General features: G+C 39.1%; 1 protein-coding gene across 1 annotated transcript in view; it reads right to left on the bottom strand.

Moving 5' to 3' along the window:
- Positions 1–1792: 1792 nt before the first annotated feature.
- COLEC10 (collectin subfamily member 10) overlaps positions 1793–24059 on the bottom strand; it is a 56978-nt gene continuing 34711 nt past the window's right edge. Inside the window, exon 6 of the mRNA XM_003933107.3 lies at positions 1793–22305. Coding sequence (XP_003933156.1) covers positions 21914–22305 — 392 coding nt within the window. The 3' untranslated portion in view covers positions 1793–21913. The remainder of the gene's footprint in view (positions 22306–24059) is intronic.

The raw sequence follows: 24059 nt of genomic DNA, 5'->3' as shown, positions 1-24059 counted from the left end.
AAAGGATTTTTTTCTGTAAAAATTAAGTTGGATCTATTGTAAAATCTTGACAAATATCATTTTCCAAAAAATGCTGTGGAATTAGGTAAGTTTACCACTTACTTAAAGTGGTCACGCTAGCTCTCTTCCTTACCACCTCAGAGACTTTTCACTCCACATTTTACCTTGTATATCTTCTGATGTTCCCCTCAATTTCACCTTTCTCCTTTTTCTGTTTTCTTCTGTTATTCAGGAGGCTGAACTATAAAAATTAATTCATCAATACACTCCTTTGCTAGCTGGCTTTGACTTGTTTTGGCCAATGAGGAACAATGGCAGGAGACTTAAAGGAAGAGACGTCTTGAATGTTTATTGCTCAACTCCCTCCCAGTGGGGTCACGTGGGGCTGGCTTTACCCTTCACCAAAATTCTTATTTTCCATCAGCATTCTTTCTTTGGCTTCTAGTAATTGCTCCCTCTCTTCTCTTTTCAGTCCTATAAGTGTTAATGGTGCTTAATTTTTACCACTTCTAGTGCACTACATTATCTGTGTATTTCTCTATACTTTGTCCATTTTTTTTTGTTTCTACTCACTATTATTATTATTATTATTATTATTTTTGAGACAGCATCTTGCTCTGTTGCCCAGGCTGGTGTGCAGTAGAGCAATCTTGGCTCACTGCAACCTCTGCCTCTTGGGTTCAAGTAATTCTCCTGCCTCAGCCTCCCAAGGAGCTGGGATTACAGGCACCCGTCACCATGCCCAGCTAATTTTTGTATTTTTAGTAGAGATGGGGTTTCACCATGTTGGCTAGTCTGGTCTCAAACTCCTGACCTCAGGTGATCCACCCACCTCAGCCCCCCAAAGTGCTGGGATTACAGGAATGAGCCAACGTGCTCAGCCTAGTCCCTCTTTTAAACTTGCCTCGACTCACTCATTTTAGGTCTATCAGCTGCTCCTACTAGTACCCTGACTCACTTAGCGAGGGAGTTGAAAGTGTAGCAGCTGTCATGAGACAGCCCTGGATGCCTATACTGACTGTATCATTTCCTATTCTAACTGGAGGATGTACAGCATCTAAGGTAACTTATCAAACTCTAATTTTTATTCATAAAAATATGGATAATAATAAATTTGACTCCACAAGCATACAATCTGTTTCTACTTCTATAGGAAGAATGAATTATTTACAGCTTTTTTTGCTTAGTTCAGTGTCTGGCACATACTGAGTGCTTATTAAATTTTGGTGAATGAATAAATTAACATGCGAATGAATGACAGTATTTTCTTATACAGATGCACCTTCTGGCAAATGTGTCAGTCAGTGATCTGATAATTGCTCTATGGCATTTAGAAAAAAATTTCCTTAGGTGAGAACCAGATTTGCCCCACATTGAGAAGTTTCATTAATGTCTCTTCCCATTGGGCAAGCTCAAACTCTAAAATAAATCATGTAAAATTTAAATGAGCTAAAATAAAATGGTGCATAATGAGTCATGAAGATACGCATTACTTTGACTTTACAGCCATGTGGGCTAGAATTTACATCTATATATATCTATGGATATAGAAATATATATTAAAAATTTACTTCCTAGTCAAGATTAATACAAATATTTGTGTATATACATACACACAAATATGTATGCATATATATATACATTTATAAAATATATATATACATATATAAAAATATTTATCTCATAAATATATCAGAAATTTTATATACGTACATATATAAATAAGAAATATATAATATATACATATATCTCTTCTCTGATATGTATATAAATCAGAGAAGAATTAGCCAGTGTACAAGTGTCTCATTCAGTCCCGGATGGAAATGGACCCTCAGTAGGGGAGATTCCCCAGAGTGAACTCATCTTGTATTTGTCTGCTTGCAAATTCCTGGACACGGCGCTGTCTTTTCCACCTGACAAGATGCCATTATTTCAAATCTATAGGTGGGCATTTGTTCCAGAAGTAGACACAGAGGGCCCTGCCTTCCTGTCGGATGTAGAGGAGAATCACCAAGAATGCAAACCTCACACTGTCAGGATTCTAGAACTTCTAAAATTAAAATTTGGGGAGGTCAGCAGCTCTGATGAGATCGTCATGAAGAATGAATTCCCGCTTCTGCGCCAACATTCTGTTTCCAGCATCAGGCAATTGATGCCATTCTTCAGGGCCCTAAACTGTGCATTTAAAACCCAAAGACAGCTGCCTGCTGATACCCCAGGAGCTCCATTCTTGGAGTTTCCTGTCACAGATAGCCCGAAGGTCTTAAAACAACTGGAAGAATGCATCGAATATGATTTTCTGGAACATCCAGAATGTTAACTGTGTGAGAAAGAATGTGTTTAATCCATGTATTGGTACTTTAATGAAAACCAGGTTATATTCTAAAGAAGAAAGAAGACAGAATAGCATTTTTAAACAAGCCTATTTCCATTTTGAAAATAGATTTCAGGGTGAGCACGGCGGCTCATGCCTGTAATCCCAGCACTTTGGGAGGCCAAGGCAGGTAGATCACTTGAGATCAGGAGTTGGAGACCAGCCTGGCCAACATGGTGAGACCCTGTCTCTACTAAAAATACAAAAATAAGCCGAGCATGGTGGTGGTGCCTGTAATCCCAGCTACTCAGGAGGCTGAGGCATGAGAATCACTTGAACCCAGGAGGTGGAGGCTTAGTGAGCTGAGGTCATGCCACTGCACTCCAACCTGGGTGACAGAATGACACCCTATTTAAAAAAAAAAAAAAAAAAGGTAGATTTCAGATAATTTTCTGCTCAGCAACAGGACATACCCCCTAAATGCCTTGTAATATATTTGAATCTGATTCTGCATTTCTTCCTCAATTTATGTAATGAAAATAAAATTAATATATCATCTAATAGTAGCACAAAATTTGTAACATGAAATAAAGTACGGCGAGAATGAAGAAGTTTTCTTTGTTGAAGCAGATATATGGGTCTCAGTATATTTCTCTAAAAGTTTAAACTTATTAAAAGAATATTATTTTTAACCTTTCAAAAAAAAAAGAGTTAAAAGGGTATAGAGAAAGCACAGAAACTGGAGTTAGTTTTACTCCAATAGAAGATGGCAAATAGTTAAAAATGAGATGTTACAAGACACTGAAGAAAAGGCCTAATAAAACCTCTCAGTTGAATAAAGTGATTTGGGGCAAAGAATAGATGAAGAATGTAGACTTCTCATTTATAGTTTCAGAGAGTCTCAAAGAAACAGCCACTGACTTGGGAAAGAGGGGTGAAAGTGGGGTGGGGCCGGAGGCACTGAGCATGCAAGTGACACATCGGTTCTGAGAACTCTTCCAATTCAAGAACTTTGTGAATTGTTGCTGGTACATAGTACAAAAGTTAGGGTCTGAAGCCTACTAATTTTTTTTTTTTTTTAAATGGAGTCTCTCGCTGTGTCGCCCAGGCTGGAGTACGGTAGCACAATCTCGGCTCACTGCAATCTCCGCCTCCCAGGCTCAAGCAATCTTCCTGTCTTAGCCTCTCAAGTAGCTGGGATTAAAAGGGCCACCATGCCTGGCTAATTTCTGTAGTTTCAGTAGAGACCAGGTTTCACCATGTTGGCCAGGGTGGTCTCAGACTCCTGACTTCAGATGATCCACCAGCCTTGGCCTCCCAAAGTGCTGGGATTACAAGCGTGAGCCAACTTGTCCTGCCCGAAGCCTACTAATTTTTGAAGGGATTACATTGCTAAAGAAACCACTACTCTGGTTTAAAAAATCCCTTGATTTGATGAGATCTAAACCAATTCTCGGGTCCCAAACTTTTGAAGAAAGAAAGCTAAGCTTCAAAGGCTCCTACACCTACAGAAGAAGACATGGTCTCTAACACCTGCACCAGCTGTGACCAAGGAGAATAAAGGACAAGGAGGAGCTTCCATGCAAGCAGAACCAGGAGTGGTAGAGAACGCTGGTCAAAGGCATTCCTCCCAGGCAGCATAGTGATGATGGGGAGACAGCAGCGTACAAGAGCACACACGCACTGATACTGGCAGCCTGAACAACCTTACGTTTTCAAATTGGCTAATGGCACTGCACTGTCAAATTGCCCTGTATAGTGTCTCACTTCAACAGAAATATCTTGCTTTAAATAATAAACACAAGCCTTTTGCATCTCAAAAATATCAACTTGTTAAAAAATAAATAGGCAATAAGATCACTATAGACATTGTAACAATTTTAAATACCTCATGGAAGTGGCTTCTTGGAAAACTGTAATTGCTAGTATCTCATTTGGGAAATTTCTGATAATTGTCAAGACACTCAGGGAAACTGAAATTTCAGTGAATATGAAAATGATCATGACTCAGTAGGATTGATTTTTAGCTGACAGTTATATCTTCATGGTCTTACCTGTGTTTGGTTTCTGTGTGAATCACTAAATAGAGCCTTGTTTATTGAATTGAGATATTCAGACCAGTGTGCCTGGGAGGTTCAACGTGAAAAAAGGCATGGCCTGTCTTTCTCTACTATCAGTTTTACTTAAGGGCCAGATGGATACATTATTTTATATTAAACACACTATAATGTGGAATAGATGGAAACATTTAGATAATTTTTTAGATGAGATATGAAACTGCAAATACATTTATTTTTGCAGCATTGACATACTTCAACTTCCCTGGGCTGAATCACTTGGCAAGAACAAGTCTGCATGCCTAAGTTAACTGTGAAACTGGGAGGTGAGAGAGAACAGAAGGAAAAAAGAAGTGTAGGAGGAATTTTACAATTTAACAAGATGGATATTGGCGCCTTAAGATATTTATATCCAAGATCCCACTGATCCTAGGCCACTGGGTAGAAGAACAAGATTGAGGCCTAAGACTTCTAAGGTTGAATGCTCCAAGTAATTGTGATATATAATCTTATCTGAGCAGGATGAAGGTAGAGTAAAGGCATACTTTACCCTTTGTCTCTTTTCATTTCTTTACTTTTCTTCCATTCAGCCATTTAGTTCAAGTCAAAGTCAACATGATTCAGAATGCTAGTATTCCATTCAAAGACATATCAATGTTTAGCTAGATGAACAGGTAGGTGGGTAGATAGATAAGAGAGAAAAAGAGACACAGAGAAAGAAGGCAATTCCATGAGTTAATGGAATCTTTACTCACCCTCATCTTACCCCTACTCCTGCCACAAAAGACCAAGACTGAGCAAAGACCAAGTGTAAGCGCAAGACCAAGACGGAGCAACTTTGGGACAATCACAGGAAATTTTGTCACAGCCAGCAAGGCGCACTGTATTTATACCTGGAGCTGTTAAAGTGGAAGGATGAGCATTTGGGATTGCAGGTGATCGTCATTCTCATTATGGGATGAGGGACTACAGAGAAGAGCCAAAGACTGCAAGAACCTAGAGAAGGCAGAGCTTTTCAGGCTCTGCATCAAGATGCACTCCAAACTGCAGCTCTGTGTTTCCCAGTTTCCTTTCCTGCTTCTATTAGTCTGAGTTGGGTTTCTGTCTCCTCCCATTAAAAAATTCTGAAGCAGCAGTATTAAGGGAAAACAACAAGCCTAGATATGGTGGTGAAAAGGGAAAAGGGAAAACTTGTGTCTAGAGTAAACATTACCCGGCAAATGACCTATTCCTTGATTGAGCTGACAGTAACTAAAAATAAAATGCTGAGTCACGCCCTATGTGTAGGGATTTGATTAAAACTTAAATAAATCTACAATAACCAACTTACTGGTAGTTTTTTTTTTTGATAGCATAAAATAAATTGCATAAATATCTACTTTACAAGCATGATGCCTGTGGTGCCAAAGAGTATCAGGGTATTGTTACTGGAAATGTTTCAAAAATGTTTTTCAGAGATAAGGATTGGCAATCACAGGAGCATCCTCAGAGACCTGAGATGCTAAGATGTGCTGGGAGTGGACTGCACTCCTGAATTACATCTGGCACAGTTTGCCTTACCAATTTAAAGAGCTCCTAAAGTTAGAAATCATATCTTAGACCTTATCGTAGCTGTCAAATCCAGCTCTGCAGACTTAGCAACTCTTTTTTCATCTGTAAATAAACCTGTTTACTTGCAGATACTTTCTAAAAAGTCCCTAAAACCCACTCTGTTGTCTTAGACAACTTCTCTTGGCTCTACCCTCTATTTTTTTATTAAAAATTGCCTATTCAATGCCGGGTCCATGTTGCATTGCATAACATCTGGTTTGTACCATTATTCTCAGCTTTTTACTCTGACACTTTATTAGAACTGTCTGTATTAATTCTGCTTGCTGGGTTTTTGAGACAGTCTCATTTGATCACCCAAGCTAGAGTCCAATGGCGCCATCTTGGCTTACTGCAATCTCTGCTTTCAGGGTTCAAGCAATTCTTGTGCCTCAGCCTCCCGAGCAGCTGGGATTATAGGAACTTCTCACCATGTCTGGCTTTTTCATTTGTTTGTTTGTTATTTCAGTAGAGGTGGGATTTCTCCATGTTGGCCAAGCTGGTCTCACACTCCTGACTTTAAGTGATCTGCCCACCTCAGCCTCCCAAAGTGCTGGGATTACAGGTGTGAGCCACCGTGCCTGGTCTACTTGCTGCTTTTGAACTTTTCCCACCTTATCTTATCCTGGTCTCCAGAATCCCTAATAGGCCACCATCACCTTCATTTGCTGAAGAAGTGAGTTCGGTCCCTTTCTTTGTACTGTATATATTCATTTGCTTCTCTAACTCCATGTCTATCTGGCTTCACCATGTTCAGAGTCTCAAGAGTGAATTTTATAGACAACAACAACTGGATGCTTTACCCTCTGGCTTCCTGCTGGGATTGAACACTGGGAAGCACCTGTAGAACAAAGCAACAGTAGGAGTACAAGTGAGCTGATGACCTCTTGGCTTCCCTCTGTGACTGGCATCAGGTTGTTTTCTCACCTCCAAGGCCACAGTTTCTCTCAGGGAGCTTTTGCGTGTGGCTTTCTGCAGACTTGGCAAATGGTCCTCACATCAGCCCTACAGGTTCTGCTGTAACTGCTTTTTTATCACCCCTTGATGATTTCCCTTAACCTTGGCTACACCTTTATAAAAAATTATCTTTGCTACCCTTCTCAATTACTCTATTTACATGTACCATTTTTTCCCATCTGGATGCTGACTAAAGTACCTCTATTCCTCAGTACATTGCACATAATAGGTCCAGCAGACACCAAGAAACCTTGAGTTCTATTCCTGGGTTCATCATTTATAAGCTCGTTATAGGGCAAATATGTATCCATGACTTATTACATCCTGGACACTTTGCCCTGGACTTCATGCTACAAAAATGAATGTGGCACAATTCCATCCTTAACAGAAAATACTATGAAAGAAACATATAGAGTTTACTGAGAGAGATGCTCGAGGGCCTTTGGGAAGCTGAGATGTGTGAACTGTATTTTGTCAAATGAACAAAATGTTGGTCAGCAGATGCTATAGTCTGAACATTTGTGTCTGCTCAAAATCCACATTTTGAAATCCTAACCTTCAATGTGAAGGCATTAGAAGGTGAGGCCCTTGAGATGTGATTAGGTTACCAGGGAAGAACCTACATGAATGGAATTAGTACCCTTATAAAAGAGACCTCAAAGAGCTCCTTTTTTTTTCTTCCCTCTCTTGCTGTGTGTAGACAGTTAGAAGCCAGCTCTCTTTAAAACAGCAAGTGGGCCCTCACCAGACACTGAATCTTCTGCCTCCTGCATTTTGAAATTCTCACCCTCCAGAACCATGAGAACTAAATTTCTGTTGTTTGCAAGCCATACAGTCTCAGCTACTCTGTTATAGAAGTCTGAATGGACTAAGACAGCAAACAATGGGGAACAATACATAAAGAAGGCAACACACACAAATCCGAGAGATGAATATGTCATAGAAACTGCTAGTATATGTGTCTATTTGGAGGTATGTACCTAGGAAGAAAGTGGCAAATGGCAGGAGGTGAAAATGTAAGCAACAGCCACATTACAAAGAATGCATATTCATTCATCAAACATCTAGGTTTCATAGCATGTCATATTGTGAATTTGTGACTTTAATCTGCAGGACTGCAAGACTAAGAGGTAGGATTGGAACTGCAAAAGTTAGAAAAATGATTGGCATCAGGAATTAAATCTTATTCTATTCTAAATATTAAATAAAAGCAGCACATCCTGTTACTTGCAAGTAGCAAGGATGTGCTAAAGTAGTAGCAAGAGAGGAAGATAGCAGTCATTTAAAACTGATGTGGAGTAACTTCTACAGCAGAGGGACATGAATGCTTTTAGAATCCCAGAAAAAGGACTTGAGGTCCTCACCACTGATGCTTCCCTCCAGCAACACTCTCAATGTCCTTTAAGAGGACCCTGTACTCTCCATCTTCCCATCATACTCCCTCTTGGGATAACATCACTCCAGCCCATGGGACCCTAATATTTCATCTTCCCCTTCCTGTCAGAGAAGTTGTTTCTCATGGTTCTTTTCAGGAGCTTTATCATGTTTGACTTTAAGGGTTTCCAATAAGATCTCCATGGAACACTCTATCTCTATTAGAATCATTTCTCTTTGTGAGGCTATATTTTTCCTTGCCTTCCAAGGACAGAAAAAAGAATGGTCTTCAAATTCTTGAAATATCTATTTGTTTCTCTTGAAGAATGGGTGAAATGTTTCTAAGTTGCAAACATATTCATAACCAATGGAGGTGTTGTATAACAGTAATGTTTTTATAGTCTTTTTCTTCCCCACACATCCAGGAATAGATGTGTTGTACATGCAGATGACAAGCTCATAAAAGTTGAGTTTTGAGAAGTCACACAGAAGACATGTAGAAAAGCCATAGCAGAGACTGGACCATCCAAATATGCCCATTATCATAGGGTGAAACAGAGAAGTGCAGTGATTAGCAATACAAGCACTGGACTGGACGGCTTACTGAAATCTCAGCAGGGTGGCCTGAGGGATGTCACTCAATCTCTGTGCCTCAATTTCCTTATAAGTAAATTGAAGATAATTATAGCATGTGCCACATGGGTCGTGACTTGAGGATTAGACTAAAAACATGTGAAATGCTTAGCACAATGCTCAAATTACATCATTATAATTCATAACAATAATAGTTATGACTATCTTCGGACTAACATGCCCAGCCACCATTCTTAGTCTTGCTGCTTTAACTCTTCTTTACGAGCAAGCCTTGAAAATCTTTTCTATATACACTATCTCTACTTCTTTCAGCCCACTTACTCTCGAGGCCCATTTTTCTTTGGTTTTGTTTTCCATCCTGGCACTGACAATACAATAGATACTTTATTTTTTTGAGACAGAGTCTCGCTGTGTCACTTGGACTGGAGTGTAGTAGCACAATCTCAGCTCACTGCCAACCTCTGTCTCCTGGGGTCAAGCGATTCTCCTGCTTCAGCCTTCTGAGTAGCTGGATTACAGGCATGTGCCACCATGCCCGGCTACTCTTTGTATTTTTAGTAGATGAGATTTCACCATGTGGACAGGCTGGTCTTGAACTCCTGACCTCATGTGATCCGCCCACCTCCACCTCCCAAAGTGCTGGAATTATAGGTATGAGCCACCACACTGGCTCCCAATAGGTAATTTTTAATTGCTGTTTTTACTTGAACCTTCAGAGACATTCAATATAGTTGTCACTTTTTCTTTCTTTCTTTTTTCCTTTATTATACTTTCCGTTCTGGGATAAATGTGCAGAACGTGTAGGTTTGTTGCACAGGATCAGAGAATACTATTAACACCTCTATGCAAATAAATTAGAAATTGTAGAAGAAATAGATACATTCCTGGACACATACACCCTCCCAAGACTAAACCAGGAAGAAATCGAATCCCTGAATAGACCAATAACAAGTTCTGAAATTCAGGCAGCAATTACTACCAACCAAAAAAAGTTCAGGGCCAGACAGATTCATGGCCAAATTCTACCAGAGGCACAAAGAAGAGTTGGTACCATTCCTTCTGAAACTATTCCAAACAATAGAAAGACAGGCAATCCTACCTAACTCATGTTATGAGGCCAGCATCATTCTGATACCAAAACTTGGCAAAGACACAATAAAAAAAGAAAATTTCAGGCCAATATCCCTGATGAACATTGATGTGAAAATCATCAATAAGCTATTGGCAAACTGAATCCAACAGCTCATCGAAAACCTTGTCCACCACGATCAAGTCAGCTTCATCCCTAGGATGCAAGGCTGGTTCAACATACACAAATCAATAAACATAATACATCACATAAGCAGAACCAATGAAAAAACCACATTTATCTCAATAGATGCAGGAAAGGCCTTTGACAAGATTTAACAGCCCTAATACTAAAAACTCTCAATAAACTAGGTATTGATGGAACGTATCTGAAAACAATAAGAGCTATTTATGACAAACCGATAGCCAATACCATACTGAATGGGCAAAAACTGGAGGAATTCCCTTTGAAAACCAGCACTAGACAAGGATGCCCTCTCTCACCACTCCTATTCAGCATAGTATTGGAAGTTCTGGCCAGGGAAAGAAAGAAAGGATATTCAAATAGGAAAAGAGGAAGTCAAATGGTCTCTGTTTGCAGATGACATGATTGTATATTTAGAAAACCCCATCATCTCAGCCCCAAATCTCCTTAAGCTGATAAGCAACTTCAGCAAAGTCTTAAGATACAAAATTGATATGCAAAAATCACAAGCATTCCTATGCAACAATAACAGACAGAGAGCCAAATCATGAGTGAACTCCCATTCACACCTGCTTCAAAGAGAATAAAATACTTACCAATACAACTTACAAGGGATGAAGGACCTCTTCAAGGAGAACTACAAACCACTGTTCAAGGAAATAAAAGTTGTATGTTTCTTTTTTTTTCAAACATTTCTGATTCTATTACTACTTCTCTGAACACTGTTTATCAGTCTTCCTTAAAAGACTCTCCTTGTTCTTTCTCCCCAATCTTCAAATATTAGGACAACTTTTATCTAAGTCCTGGGATATCTGTTTTCCTTACTCAATGCAACTTCACCCATTTCTGTAGTGCGAAATCCCATCTACAAGCCCATCATTGCTATGGTACTCTGTGACCAGGACTGCCCAAGAGAAGAGCTTAAAAGAACATAAATGGGAAATGTCTAGGTTTTACGACAAGAGACTCAAATAAACTGAGATTGCAAAATTGCTGGCACAGAATAATTTCAAGTCCTTGGACCTGGTCTTTGGGCACATATTATATGCCTCTGTTGAGTTGTGGAATTACTGCCTTATTTAGTAGCATACGTTGTTTCTGACAAGGCCTTTTAAAAAGGAGAAGATTTGATTGTTTGGGGCTTTTCAGATATAATATACTTCTCACCCCATCTGAGGTTGCTGAGTATTACCACTGTCTTGAGTGAATTCTAGTGAAGAATAGCAGGGAAACTCACTCAGATGTGTAATTTGGTAGATATCACTGCTGAGTAATTAATAAAATACCTGTGAGTTTTGTGTGTTTGAATTTGTCTCCAATTTCTTTGATCTAGGTCTAAGACATTTTTTGCATGTGAGTTGGATAAGTAAAAATGATCTAATAGCTTGTGTGGGAGGAGAGAAAACGAGGCTAACACAGCACTCCTCTCATGTCAGAATGCACTAATATTAAGCCTGGTACATGATGGTAAAAGAATCAAAGATTTATTAGGCACATTCCGTTGTTGAGAAGAAAAGTGGAATTTATCCTGATGGATCCTAAAGGAAGCATATTAGAGACTAACCCTTTCTAATTGCCCCAGAATGGTTGGAGGGAACAAGTTTAGCAGAAAGGCAGACACTAGGAAGAAAAAGCAGAAGCCGACAGCAGTAGCCCAAAGGGGTGGTAGTACATTAAACTGCTGATCACCAGGGCAATGGAGCCATGAGCAAAAAATGCAATGCTGTCCACCGTCTTTAAGAAAGATGTTGCTGAATAAACATAATATTTCTGAGGAAAGCCCTGGAAGATCTTGGATACAGAATATGATCAAATATGTCAACAGCTGAAAGATTTGATCTCCTGAGACTTCTAAAGTTAGTGGGTGCCCCAAATTCTTCTTCTGTCAATGAATAGAATATGTTTCACATTGTCCTTCACCACAACCAGTGGTTTCAGTTTAGGTCTTCTAGTAGGGGAATAATGGGAAATGTCTGAAACTGAAGTTGACAGTATACCTATTTCTTTCAGGAAAAATATCTCCAGCAGTTGAGTGATATGGTTTCGCTCTGTGTCTCCACCCAAATCTCATGTTGAGCTGTAATCCGTAATGTTGCAGTGTTGGGGATTGATATCTGATGGGGATTGATCATGGGGGCAAATTTCCTGTTCTCGTAACCGTGAGTTCTCATGAGATCTCGTTGTTTAAAATTGCATAGCACTTCCCCTCTCACTCTCTCTCTTCCACTCCACCATATGAAGAAGGTGCTTGCTTGCCCTTCACCCTTCTGCTATGATTGCAAAGTTTCTGAGCCCCCCCTCAACCATCTTTCCTGTACAGCTTGTGGACCTGCTGTACAGGAAAATTAAACATCTTTTCTTCAAAAATTACCCAGTCTCAGATAGTTTTTTATTGCAGTGTCAGAATGTACTAATACAGAAAATTGGTACAAGACAAATGGGGCTTTGCTACAAAGATACTTGAAAATATGGATATGACTTTGGAACTGTATAATGGGCAGAGATTGGGACAGTTTGGAGGGATCAGAATATGACAGGAAATGAGGGAAAGTTTGGAACTTCCTAGAGACTTGTTGAACGGTTGTGATCAAAATGCTGATAGTGATGTGGACAGTGAAGTCACAGCTGAGGAGGTCTCAGATGGAGATGAGGAACTTATTGGGAACTGGAGCAAAGGTCATTTTTGCTATGCTTTAGCAAAGAGACTGGTGACATTCTTCCTCTGCTCTAGAGATCTGTGGAACTTTGAACTTTATGGAATGATTTAGTGTAGCTGGTGGAAGAATATGCCTAGGCTAAAACAGGCCAAGGTATAACTCAGGCCATTGCTTCAAAGGGTGCAAGCCCCAAGCCTTGGCAGCTTCCAAATGGTGTTGGGCCTTTGAGTGTGCAGAAGGCAAGAATTGAGTTTTGAGGGACCTATGTCTAGATTTCAGTTGATTTATATAAATGCCCAGATGTCCAGGCAGATGTCTGCTGCAGGGGTGGAGCCCTCACGGAGAACTTCTACTAGGGCAGTGCGGAGAGAAAATGTTGGGTTGGAGCCCCCACACAGAGTCCTCACTAGGGCACCACCTAGTGGAGCTGTGAGAAGAGGGCCACTATCCTCCAGACTCCAGAATGTTAGATTCACTGATAGCTTGTACCATGTTCCTGGAAAAGTCACAGGCACTTAATACCAGCATGTGAAAGTAGCTGCAGGGCCTATACCCTGAAGAGACACAGAGTGATGCCTTGCATCAGTGTGACCTGACTGTGAGACGTGGAGTCACAGGAGATTATTTTGGAGCTTTAAGATTTAATGATTGCCCTGCTGGGTTTTGGACTCATGTGGGGCCTACAATCCCTTTGTTTTGGTTAAGTTCTACTTTTTGGAATGGTAGCATTTACACAATAACTATACCCCTATTGTGTCTTGGAAGTAACTAACTTGATTTCGATTTTAAAGGCTCATAGGCAGAAGGGAGTTTCCCTATCTCAGATAAGACTTTAGACTTGGACTTTTGAGTTAATACTGGAATGAGTTGAGACTCTGGCAGACTGTTGGGAAACATGATTGGTTTTGAAATGCTGAGAAGGACATGACATTTGGGAGGGGCCAGGGGCAGAATAATATGGCATGGCTCTGTGTCCATACCAAAACCTCATGTTTAACTGTAATCCCTAATGTTGGGAAAGAGACCTAGTGGGAGGTGATTGGATCATGGGGACAGATTTCCTCCTTGCTGTTCCCATGATAGTGAGTTCTCAGGAGATCTGGTCATTTAAAAGTATGTGCCATTTCCTGTTTTTCTTACTCTCTCCTGCTGCACCATGTGAAGAAGGTGCTTGCTTCCCCTTTACTCTTCTGCTATGATTGTAAGTTTCCCAAGGCTCCCCCAACCATGCTTCCTGTAAAGCCTATAAAACAATGGGTCAATTAAACCTCTTTACTTCATAAATCACCCAGTTTCAAGTAGTTCTTTATAGCTATGTGAGAATGGGCTGATACACTGGGATACCAGTTCAAAAAGCACTTTGTCCAGTTTTGGTGAATTGAGGTAGGACTTATTGAGCTTCATGGGAAAGAGATTCTCTAGATCAAAGTTTCCCCCAAAGATCCCTTAGAATAAGGAATGATTGAGCACATAAACCTAAACGAGAGTGAGTTTACTTTCCGTGGTCTAAGCACAAAACAGATGAAACTGCCTTTTACCCTGGATTACTGGGTGTGAAAGGAAGAACTGATGTTAAGAATAAAGAAACTATGAATCTATAATCCAAGTGTGTATGTGTTAATTACACTTCTGCAAAAGGTGAGGATATTCTTCAACAACTATGGTTGGTAATTATCAGGAATTTATGGGCCAGAAAGATTATGTGAAATGCAAGTATGTTTCAGAATCCCAGCATGCAAATTTAGGAGTGATTTAGGACTGATTGCAAACTATTTGACCATAAAAATTTCCAGTGAAAAAATTTTTTGCATACCAGGGCCCACATATTAAGTATATTTCTGTTCATTTGTAACAAAGAGTTTATGGTAATAAAAAAGACACATCCTTTGCCTCATAGGTAATTTCACATTGCAAATATCTAGATAATACATAAGGCACGAAAAGGTGAGGCCAGGACATTAGTGCACATTGAGCTACTGAATTTTCTGAAATATAATGATAGGGGAAACTTATAACAAGAAATTTTTAAAGAGAAGCAGTTGTATAATGCCCGATACCACCCCGATGAGATAGATGATCTAAGAAAAGAAGTGCTCAAGTATTTGCTCTTCCACACTTTCAAATGTGAAGACAAAACCATTTATCTACTCTCTGACTTCCTTTACTTATTCTTTTTATAAAATGTCTCTATGCTGAAGTGTTTAGGGTTAGGAAACCCACAATAAATATTTTTCAGCCTTATTCAAAAACTGTCATTTTTTGATGTTTGATTTTAGTGTCTCAAATACATTTTAAAAATAGCTTATCTCTTTTTTTTTTTTGTCAAATACAGAGACTAAAATTGGGACTAGCTTCTTGTGTTTGTTAATTCTGTTCTTTAGGTCTTAAGGTCCTTCAGGTATTTTGCCCTAAAATTTAAGGAAAACACAATGTACCTCTTCTGTGAATGGGAGAACTATAGTATCTGTAAGTTGCATACAATAATCCTTCATCAATTGTAGAGTTTAAGTCCTTGAAAAGGGACTGAACAAGGTCAGCAAAGTCACAGATCAGATCTTATAAAACATGGAATTTGAGGAAAACTATTTTAAACATAAATATTTTCAGAAAGCATCCACTTCTAAAACACTTCTGTTTCTCCTGGTAACCTTTTCTAGAATCATCTTCTCTGAGTTTATTCAGGAAATAACCATGGGAAGTTGTCATCTACTAGGGAAGGGTCACCAACAATTTTATAGTATATAGACAACACTTCTTAGTAAAAATATTCACCTAGACCTTGTTGGATTTAAATGGAATGTATTTTGAAGTTATTTCTCACCTTATTTTATTTGATCAAGACTTCAAAAATGCTTCTGTGCCTTCCTGGATTTTTCTTTTAACGGAGTTTCACTCTTGTTGCTCAGGCTAGAGTGCAATGGCGTGATCATGGCTCACTGCAATCTTCACTCCCCGGGTTGAAGCGATTCTCCTGCCTCAGCCTCTCTAGTAGCTGGGATTACAGGCATGCGCCACCACGCCCAGCTAATTTTGTATTTTTAGTAGAGATAGGGTTTCTCCACGTTGATCAAGCTGGTCTTGAACTCCTGACCTCAGGCGATTCACCTGCCTCGGCCTCCCAAGGTGCTGGAATTACAGGTATGAGCCATCACGCCCGGCCCCTGGAGTTTTTACAAATCATAACAAGGGTTATGAGTATGCTTCCTGAGCCTAGCCTTCTATCAGCACATCAAGACATGGAGTGCAGACAGTTAGCATCTTTAACACCTCTCCCAAAGGGCTATCAACCATATTTATACAAAGAGAAAGGATTAACATTGATAAATTCATCAGTTTAATGGTTCTAAAGCAAAAAATGTATGTTAAAGGGCTATACAGCTTTAAAATTGTGTAACACCGATTTGTCTGCATTATCTCCCAACTGCAGTCATCAACATGGTGATTCATCTGGAATTGCTGTGCTCACATTTTAATACATTACACAATGACAGACTCACTTCTCCCTTTCTCCCTACCCCCCCTTATTTCATTATGAAAGTGACAATCTATAGCAAATGTGAGTTTCACTGAATGTCAGGTGTAGGTCACCATGGAAAACTAAGGCAAAAGAACATTTGCCAATTGCCAAAGCTCATTCATGCACAACCACAAGGATGCATTCTATCTTGTGAGGAGATGGAGTGGGTGAGTATTTACATTAACATGGGAACATCTTGTTCATATCATAATGAGCAAGCCAAAATGGGCATGTTAATGTATTTGAGCAGATGTGTAAACGTTATACTTCAGGAAAGGGTGATGCAGTTCTTCTACAAAAATTCTTTTGCCTAATTTATTTCAGTATATTTCTGGAGAGCTATTACACTGCAACATAACATAGATATAAAAATAGGATAGATTTATGTAATCCTGACAATGAGTAGAATCTTGAGCCTCAGTGCTGCAAGGCTTGATGTTCAGTGAGTCTGAAGGCTAAAGATCCAATCGGTCCTTCTCTCTACTGTGCCTCCACCCCACATCAGGGTGCTGCCTAAAACATCTTAGATATTCCATAAACATTTTTTGATGAATGAATGAGTTAACAAACTCTACTCTTCATCTAAGCTAAAGCCTTTCTAATTGTTTACCATGTAGGTGTCATGCATTTGAGCTCTGATTTTGACTTCATTCTCCCACTGGCACTGGGCATCTGCTCTGAACCCTCTTTATGGGGCCTTACCAACCATCTCCCTTTTAAAGGCTTTCTCCTCTGGGGGTTAAACCCTGTCTACCATGTACTACCTCCTAAGAGATTAGTTACATTTGAGATATTGCAGTTGGCTTTGAATACAATTTATTCTCCATATTTGTGTCTCTTGTGCTTCACCAACAAAATTTAAATTTATTGAGTATGGAGCATATGACCTAGGTCTTGAGGTTTGTGTAGTCCTATTTATCTACTTTTGCGTATCTAGTGAGGACAGTTATTCCCTTTCCTACTTGTCTTTTCTTTAAGAGTCTGCTCTTGGTGCTCCAGCTTGTGCCAGGGTCAAACTTCCCAGAGTTATAAACAGCAGAAGGAAGGACAGGGACAATGGGTAGAAATTAGAGAAAAGTGTATTTTAGGTCACTATAAGAAAAAACTGGCCAGGCATGGTGGCTCATGCCTATAATCCTAAAACTTTGGGAGGCTGAAGCAGGAGGATTATGAGGTCAGGAGATCAAGACCATCCTGGCTAAATTGGTGAAACCCCATCTCTACTAAAAATACAAAAAATTAGCCGGGTGTGGTGGCACATGCCTGTAGTCCCAGCTACTCAGGAGGCTGAGGCAAGAGAATTGCTTGAACCCAGTAGGCGTAGTGCAGTGAGCTGAGATCGCATCACTGCATTCCACCCTGGGCGAGAGTGCGAGACTCCACTTCAATAATAACAATAATAATAATAATAGTCTTACCAGATTATCAAAAATGTTCAATACAAACTGCATGACCATGTGTTAGGGGAACAGTAAAATAAAGTCTTATGTTCATAAAAAGGTCCATATACACCTTTACATCTGTGGTCAGTGGCTCCTTTCCTTCAATCCCATGTGAAAGGATAGGTCAGATTTTCCCCATGAATTTTAGAGAATTTGTCTATATTATGAAGACCTTATAACCTCAAGGAGATATAAATTACTGACTTGAAGTTAAAAAATAGTTAATGTGATCACCATAGGTTACAATAAACTGGATCCTATTTTAAAAAGTACAGCTTTAGAATCAATCATATCCAGTGATAGACCTTAGCTCTGATTCCAACAAGCAGTACAAACTTTTAGCAAATTTATTTACCTTCCCAGAAAAAAAAATCTGTTGAATAAGTATAAAAAATTTACCTTGTTGTACATGTGCACACACACACATTTAGTAGATACATACAGCATATATATGCTGTGTGTATAGTATACATATGATAGACATATATTCACATAGGTAATTTTTAATACATGTTAAAATACGTTTTGTTTCTCTCCAACATGCATCTGGTAGTAGATGCAGTTGGTAGTAATGACTAAGTGTCTTTGTATTCATATAACTTATTTTACTGGTACTCTGCTGGATACCTCATTGTATTGCTGCTTTTATTTGTCACGACATTATGAGAGGAAGAACCATATAGATTAGAAAAGCGAGGTTTAGATACTCTCCTAATATGGCTAGTAAGAAGCACAGCTGCTGTGGCCTTTGGGCAGTTGTGATATCAGATCTAGACTTTTAATTTCTAAGTGATGCTGTCAAACCAGTGCTACCCCGGATGGAATCACACTGTCATTTTCCTAACATTGATAATAACTGAGAAAATTTAGTCTCAGTATGTTGATGCTGTGAGTGATGCTGTATAGCTTACTTTTCCTATTCCACAAGTATCGTGTTACCTCAAAGTATGCAATCCAGAGAGCTGGAAATTGTTCGATTAATGACAATTAGAGCTGCTCATATTTGAGTAACACAGATCTAAACAGATGAAATGCATTTTTAAAATGCCGGCAGTGTTTGCGGGTGAGTTGTCCAAAGTGCAATCAACACTTGCTATGTCTTTCTATAATAAGGGTGTACACTTTTCTACTGTGTTTGAGCTGTGACTCACTTCTCTAGTGAATTCTTTTATGGGGACAATAATTATTTGCTCATTCTTATTTGGGGCAAGTCTTGATTTTTATGTATCTGATTTGATTGCCCTATATCTGTAGTTATCTGCAGAATTGTACTACTGCTGCCGTAATTTACCTCCTCAACACTAATGGCTTATGTGGACATTTGTGAATTAAAAAACAAACCAGTGAAAACTAAATTTGTAAGGCAACTTTCTGGTTCCCCATCATCTCTGTGAATTAATCATCACCTTTAACTTTGGAATGTAGTGCAGATAAGTCATTTGAGCCCCTGCTATCACAAGATCATTGTGGATGAAATTCCATTCCATACATGAGTAATGCACAGAGATTGGAGAAGACACTGCATTGGCAGTTTGAAGCAGCAGGCTAAAGGCATTGATTTCTTTTATATGTGAGCTGATTTTGGTAAAGTGCTTAGCTTCCTTGGGTCTCAGTATTATCATTGGGAAGTGGCAGTAAAATTGATTGTTTTTCATCCTTCACAGAGTTTATCAGAATCAAATAAAAAATGATATGTGAAGGCATTTTATTAAGCACAAAGTGGTTCAAAAATTTGAGTTTTCATAATAATTTTAATTAATGGTGTGGTGCCTTCAAAATTTCATTCAGGAAAGGTTGCAGGATACACCTTATTGGCTGAAGTTCTGTTAATATTTTTTTTTTTGAAGCATCACAGCAAAGATGAGTCATTGAGAGAACTATTAATACTATAACATTCATAGTAATAATAGTGACTACAGTATACACAACAAATGTTCACACTTTGGGGGCTTACAGAAAATCAGAACATGGATCTTTAACATGAAGCTGCCCATCAGCAACATTTGCCGCATGTCTCTCCTTCCTATCTTCTTACATATGAGCTTTATTTTCCTACAGGTGTTTCTGGGTTTTTATTGCTCGGATCTGGGATGGCTTTCTATCCAAGGATACTGGCTTTGATATGATGGTCCTTCTTTGTAATTTTTATTCAACTTTTCTGCCTTTAAAATATCATGTGCTATCATCTCCAAAGCGTTTACCTAGTAACCTGATAAATGTCCAAACATATAACAAATTCCTATTATTAAGCTCAATGGAATAAGGTATTAATGGGACATCTTGACTTTGATGTCATCATGTCCTAGTGGCATTCCATTTGGTTAGAAAATTCTAAACCTTACTCCAGAATTAAGAAATAAAATAATCATAATTTTGGCTAGAAGACTTTTGACCTCTAATCTGTAATTTTAATTAAATGTTAACCCATATGACTTAAAGTTTAGGTTAAAAATTAATTCACTGCCAGCATTTTAAAATATGAGGATATGTTACAAAGTCCCAGCTTTCTGACTTCTCTTGGAATATCGGCACATGTAGCAAGATTGGGTCCTCCCTAGAACCAGTAACAGCCGCTGAGGAGCAGCCGGTTCCTTTGGAAGGGGAAGCTGTGCTCAGTGCACTAGGGTCCCCATCTATTCCACTTCATTTACATACATCATCTGCCTGGCCCCTGTAGGATCTGAGTTTATGGCCTTCGTTGAACCCACAGAAATAACCTAATTAAATCCTATCTCATAACCAGTTAGTCATGAGTGAAATCATGAACAGATGGTTTAAGGTGAACATATGTTGTTGATCTGTTTCTCTTATTTCATTAACCATTTTGCCAGCATTTAAAACAGTCTAATCCTATGCCACAAACCATAACTGGAGCAGCAGTTTATAGGGTGATAATCTAGAGTATCTCTGAACTGTTTATTTTTAAATTCCAAGTGAAAGCTGCTTTGAGGTTTGATCTGCAGTTCAAGGTAGAATTTTATCAGCACAGTAAATGCGAGTTCTAGGCATGTTCCAAATTCTGTACCTCACACATTTCTGTGATGTCAGAGTATTAGAAAGGACATCTGTGGTAGGATATTTACCACATACATTTATGAAGAATAAAAGACCTCCCATGAAATGTCACCATGAGTGATAGGTTAGAGGCAAGGAGAAGGAGGCCTGGAGATGATGTTGGTAGTACTTTGAAGCTTCCGGAATTTTCTTAAGGCATCGCAAACTCCTTCCCTCATTTCCCATGCCTAAGGTGAATAAAACTCATGCAGGTAAACCTAAGATAAATCAAAATGAGGTTATGTTAATAGCAGTGGGCAATTTAGCAAGAGAACTATAAATAATTGTTGTGAACAATTCCCCCATTTTTTCTATTTGATATTAAGAGTTCCATTTTTCTTGAATCAGGTTGTGAATATGTAGAGACCTGAAATTAAGGCGAAGGCCTAGGCTAAGGGCTCCAAAGCACATACTTGGTATATGTTACTGAAGTCTGTAGATCAAAAGCACAAAAAGAGTATTCATCATTCCCATGGTCTGAAACAAGATACAAGGCTAGAAGTCACACATATAAAGGTTTGGGGTTAAAGCATTTCTATGTCTGTGCCAACATGGAGAACTTTCAAGTATGGCCATGGCCATAGGGTGTGACTGGTAAAAGATCTGGGCATCCTGGATTCAAAGATCTTATCATTACTCACAGAAAGCCCTTCTACAAGCCTGGCTTTGGGCCAGGCAGGTTAGCCTGGCCATCAACAACCTTCCTAATCATCACCAACAAACTGGACAATTATCCACTGGGCTAGACACAGAGTTCTCTAGGGAGAGATGGTAGAGCAAATAGCAAGAGCACAACTCATTTGACATGTAGACGACCAACCATGTCCTATACAATTAGGAATTAAAATGCTCTCTTAAGGCTCATGTAACCTAGTGAGCTGCAGAGTCAATAACATACCATGTGTGAAAACATGAAAATCATCACAAAAAAAGCATGATAATGGAGGTTCCACCCCTCAGTTTAGCATTTCCTAGTTGTGTTGAGTCAGATCAAATGTACTATAATTAGGGAAAAAAAAGGATGGATAAAAATAACTGTAATGATGGTCACAGGAAAATGGCAAATATATAGCATAAGTAAGAGAAGTTACTTTTTCTTCTTGATGAACTCACAGACAAAGTACATGGTAAGATGGCACTCTGTGTCATTCCATCTGCCAGAGCTGAGCATCTCCACACAGTCCTCATGACCAGAGGGGTCGCTGGGCTCCCCTTCATTCCAATTGCTATAGTTCTGCAGTGGAGAGTTGTCTGAGAACACGTACTGTCCCTCCCTTTCAAGGTCATTCACGCCAATGAACACCCGAAAGAAGCCACTCTTGGCAACATAGTCAGCGATGAGTGTGTTGGCAGCTTCATCCTTGGGCATGGCTAGCATTCCACCCCGAATCCTGCAGTGGGTTAGGGATTCCCTGTAGTTCTTCTCTTCCTGCACGATGTAGTAGAATTTCTCTTCAGTTTCTCTAATCCCTGCTATGACTGCAGGGAGGGAAATGAAGAGTATCATTATGTATCTCTAAAAGATAAAAGGCAATAAAATTGCCAGATTTGCATTTATTTATTCAATGTTCAAGAATTATTTTTCAAATTACTATTATGAGGTAGTCACTGGTTTAATCATCCCTACCTCCAGTTATCAAATAGAGAACAAATATCTGCCATTTGCTCTCCCTTCCTTTTCTCCTATACCTCTCACACAGCTGTCCAACACAAAGTTGACAAAGACGTGCTACGTGCTACAGCCAGCCCATGTCATACTATATTTCCCAACATAGTTTATGTTTAAGTTACACTTGTGGCCACAGGAGTATGCCCTTCTCTCTTGTACTTCCAGGCCTAGAAAGCCTTTTCTACCTGGCAAGCTTCTACTTACCCTTTAGGTCTCAGTGGAAATGTTTTCCCCTGGAAGAAGTCTTTCCAATGCCCTCAGATAGACATGGCAGTCGCTCTTCCCTGTGTTTCTATTGCCCCTTTCACTTCCTCCTTCTAGCATTCAACACGTTTTAGTCTCATTGTTTGCCTGCATTTCTCTCCTACTCAACTGTGAATGTCTTCAGGAGATGACCATGTCTCTGACACTCTTTAGCCTCCATGCCTGGAATGCTTATGGGAATGGTAAATGCTTATTGAAACAATGTAGGGATAACACATATGTTTATCCACATTGGGTTGAATTCCTGGGCTGTGAACATGTACATGAATTGAGACTGTTCATATTTCATCCCAGGTACAAGAGGAAGACTGAGCTATTGAGTTAGCTTCAGAACGGAAGTGGAGACTGAGAATCACCCTTTACTCATAATATGGCATGTATGTTTTGGGTATCAGGGGCCTCCACATATGCATTTTAGGATCCATAAACTTAATTCACGGAGAAATATATGACCACTAAAATGTTCAGAACTATTGTTTTATGTTCTCCCTGTATGGTCTGGCTTATTCATGGCAGTCTAAGTCAAATCAGAGACAGAATCTTTAGTCCTGATTACAACTAGAGTTATAATCAGTATAGTTAGTTAATATCAAGTATTTCCTTTGCTTCTAGTGTTACAAGAAAACATCTACATAATTCCAACAATGTACAACAAATACAGCTGAGTTACAATAAATAGAAGTATAAGAAAAAGGAACCAATTGTAACTAATTATAATAGTTACCTTATTATTACTGTCTCAGAAGAAAATATATAAGCCCTTTCCACTTCAAGGGCTTTTCTGATAACTATTTTGAAAAAATGGATAAGGGATAACAAAAATGACCAGTATTGGATGTTGAAACACAGAGAAACACATAATGTTTGTATTGTGAGTAGAGGAGTCAGAGATGCCTCTAGTACATTCCTGCTCTACTGCTCATTAGGTCTATATCTATGGGCAAGGTACTTCCTCTAAGTTTTAGTTCAATCATGGTATCTACATTATAAAAACTATGAAAACTCAGTGAGATAATGCTAGTAGTTGTGTACTATTCCATGTACTCAAGAAAGCAGCTATTGTTATTATCACCTCTATATTGAGATGCTAGTTCTGTCTGTCTATTCTTATTCTTACAGCATAGCTTGCCACACTCTGCTCTTTTCTCCATTCTCCTCACCCAAGAAAGTCTATTTCTCTTCCCATAAGCAATGCACATACATATAAATATATGTAGTGGACTTGAAGTGTCCTGGAATCTTAGTGGGTAATTAGCAATTTGGGAGAGCTTTAAACTGGTGACACTATCTCAATAGCCCT

This window comes from Saimiri boliviensis, chromosome 15 (genome assembly GCF_048565385.1).
Source record: "Saimiri boliviensis isolate mSaiBol1 chromosome 15, mSaiBol1.pri, whole genome shotgun sequence".
Lineage (NCBI taxonomy): Eukaryota > Metazoa > Chordata > Mammalia > Primates > Cebidae > Saimiri > Saimiri boliviensis.
This window is presented reverse-complemented; position numbering and strand designations above follow the sequence as displayed.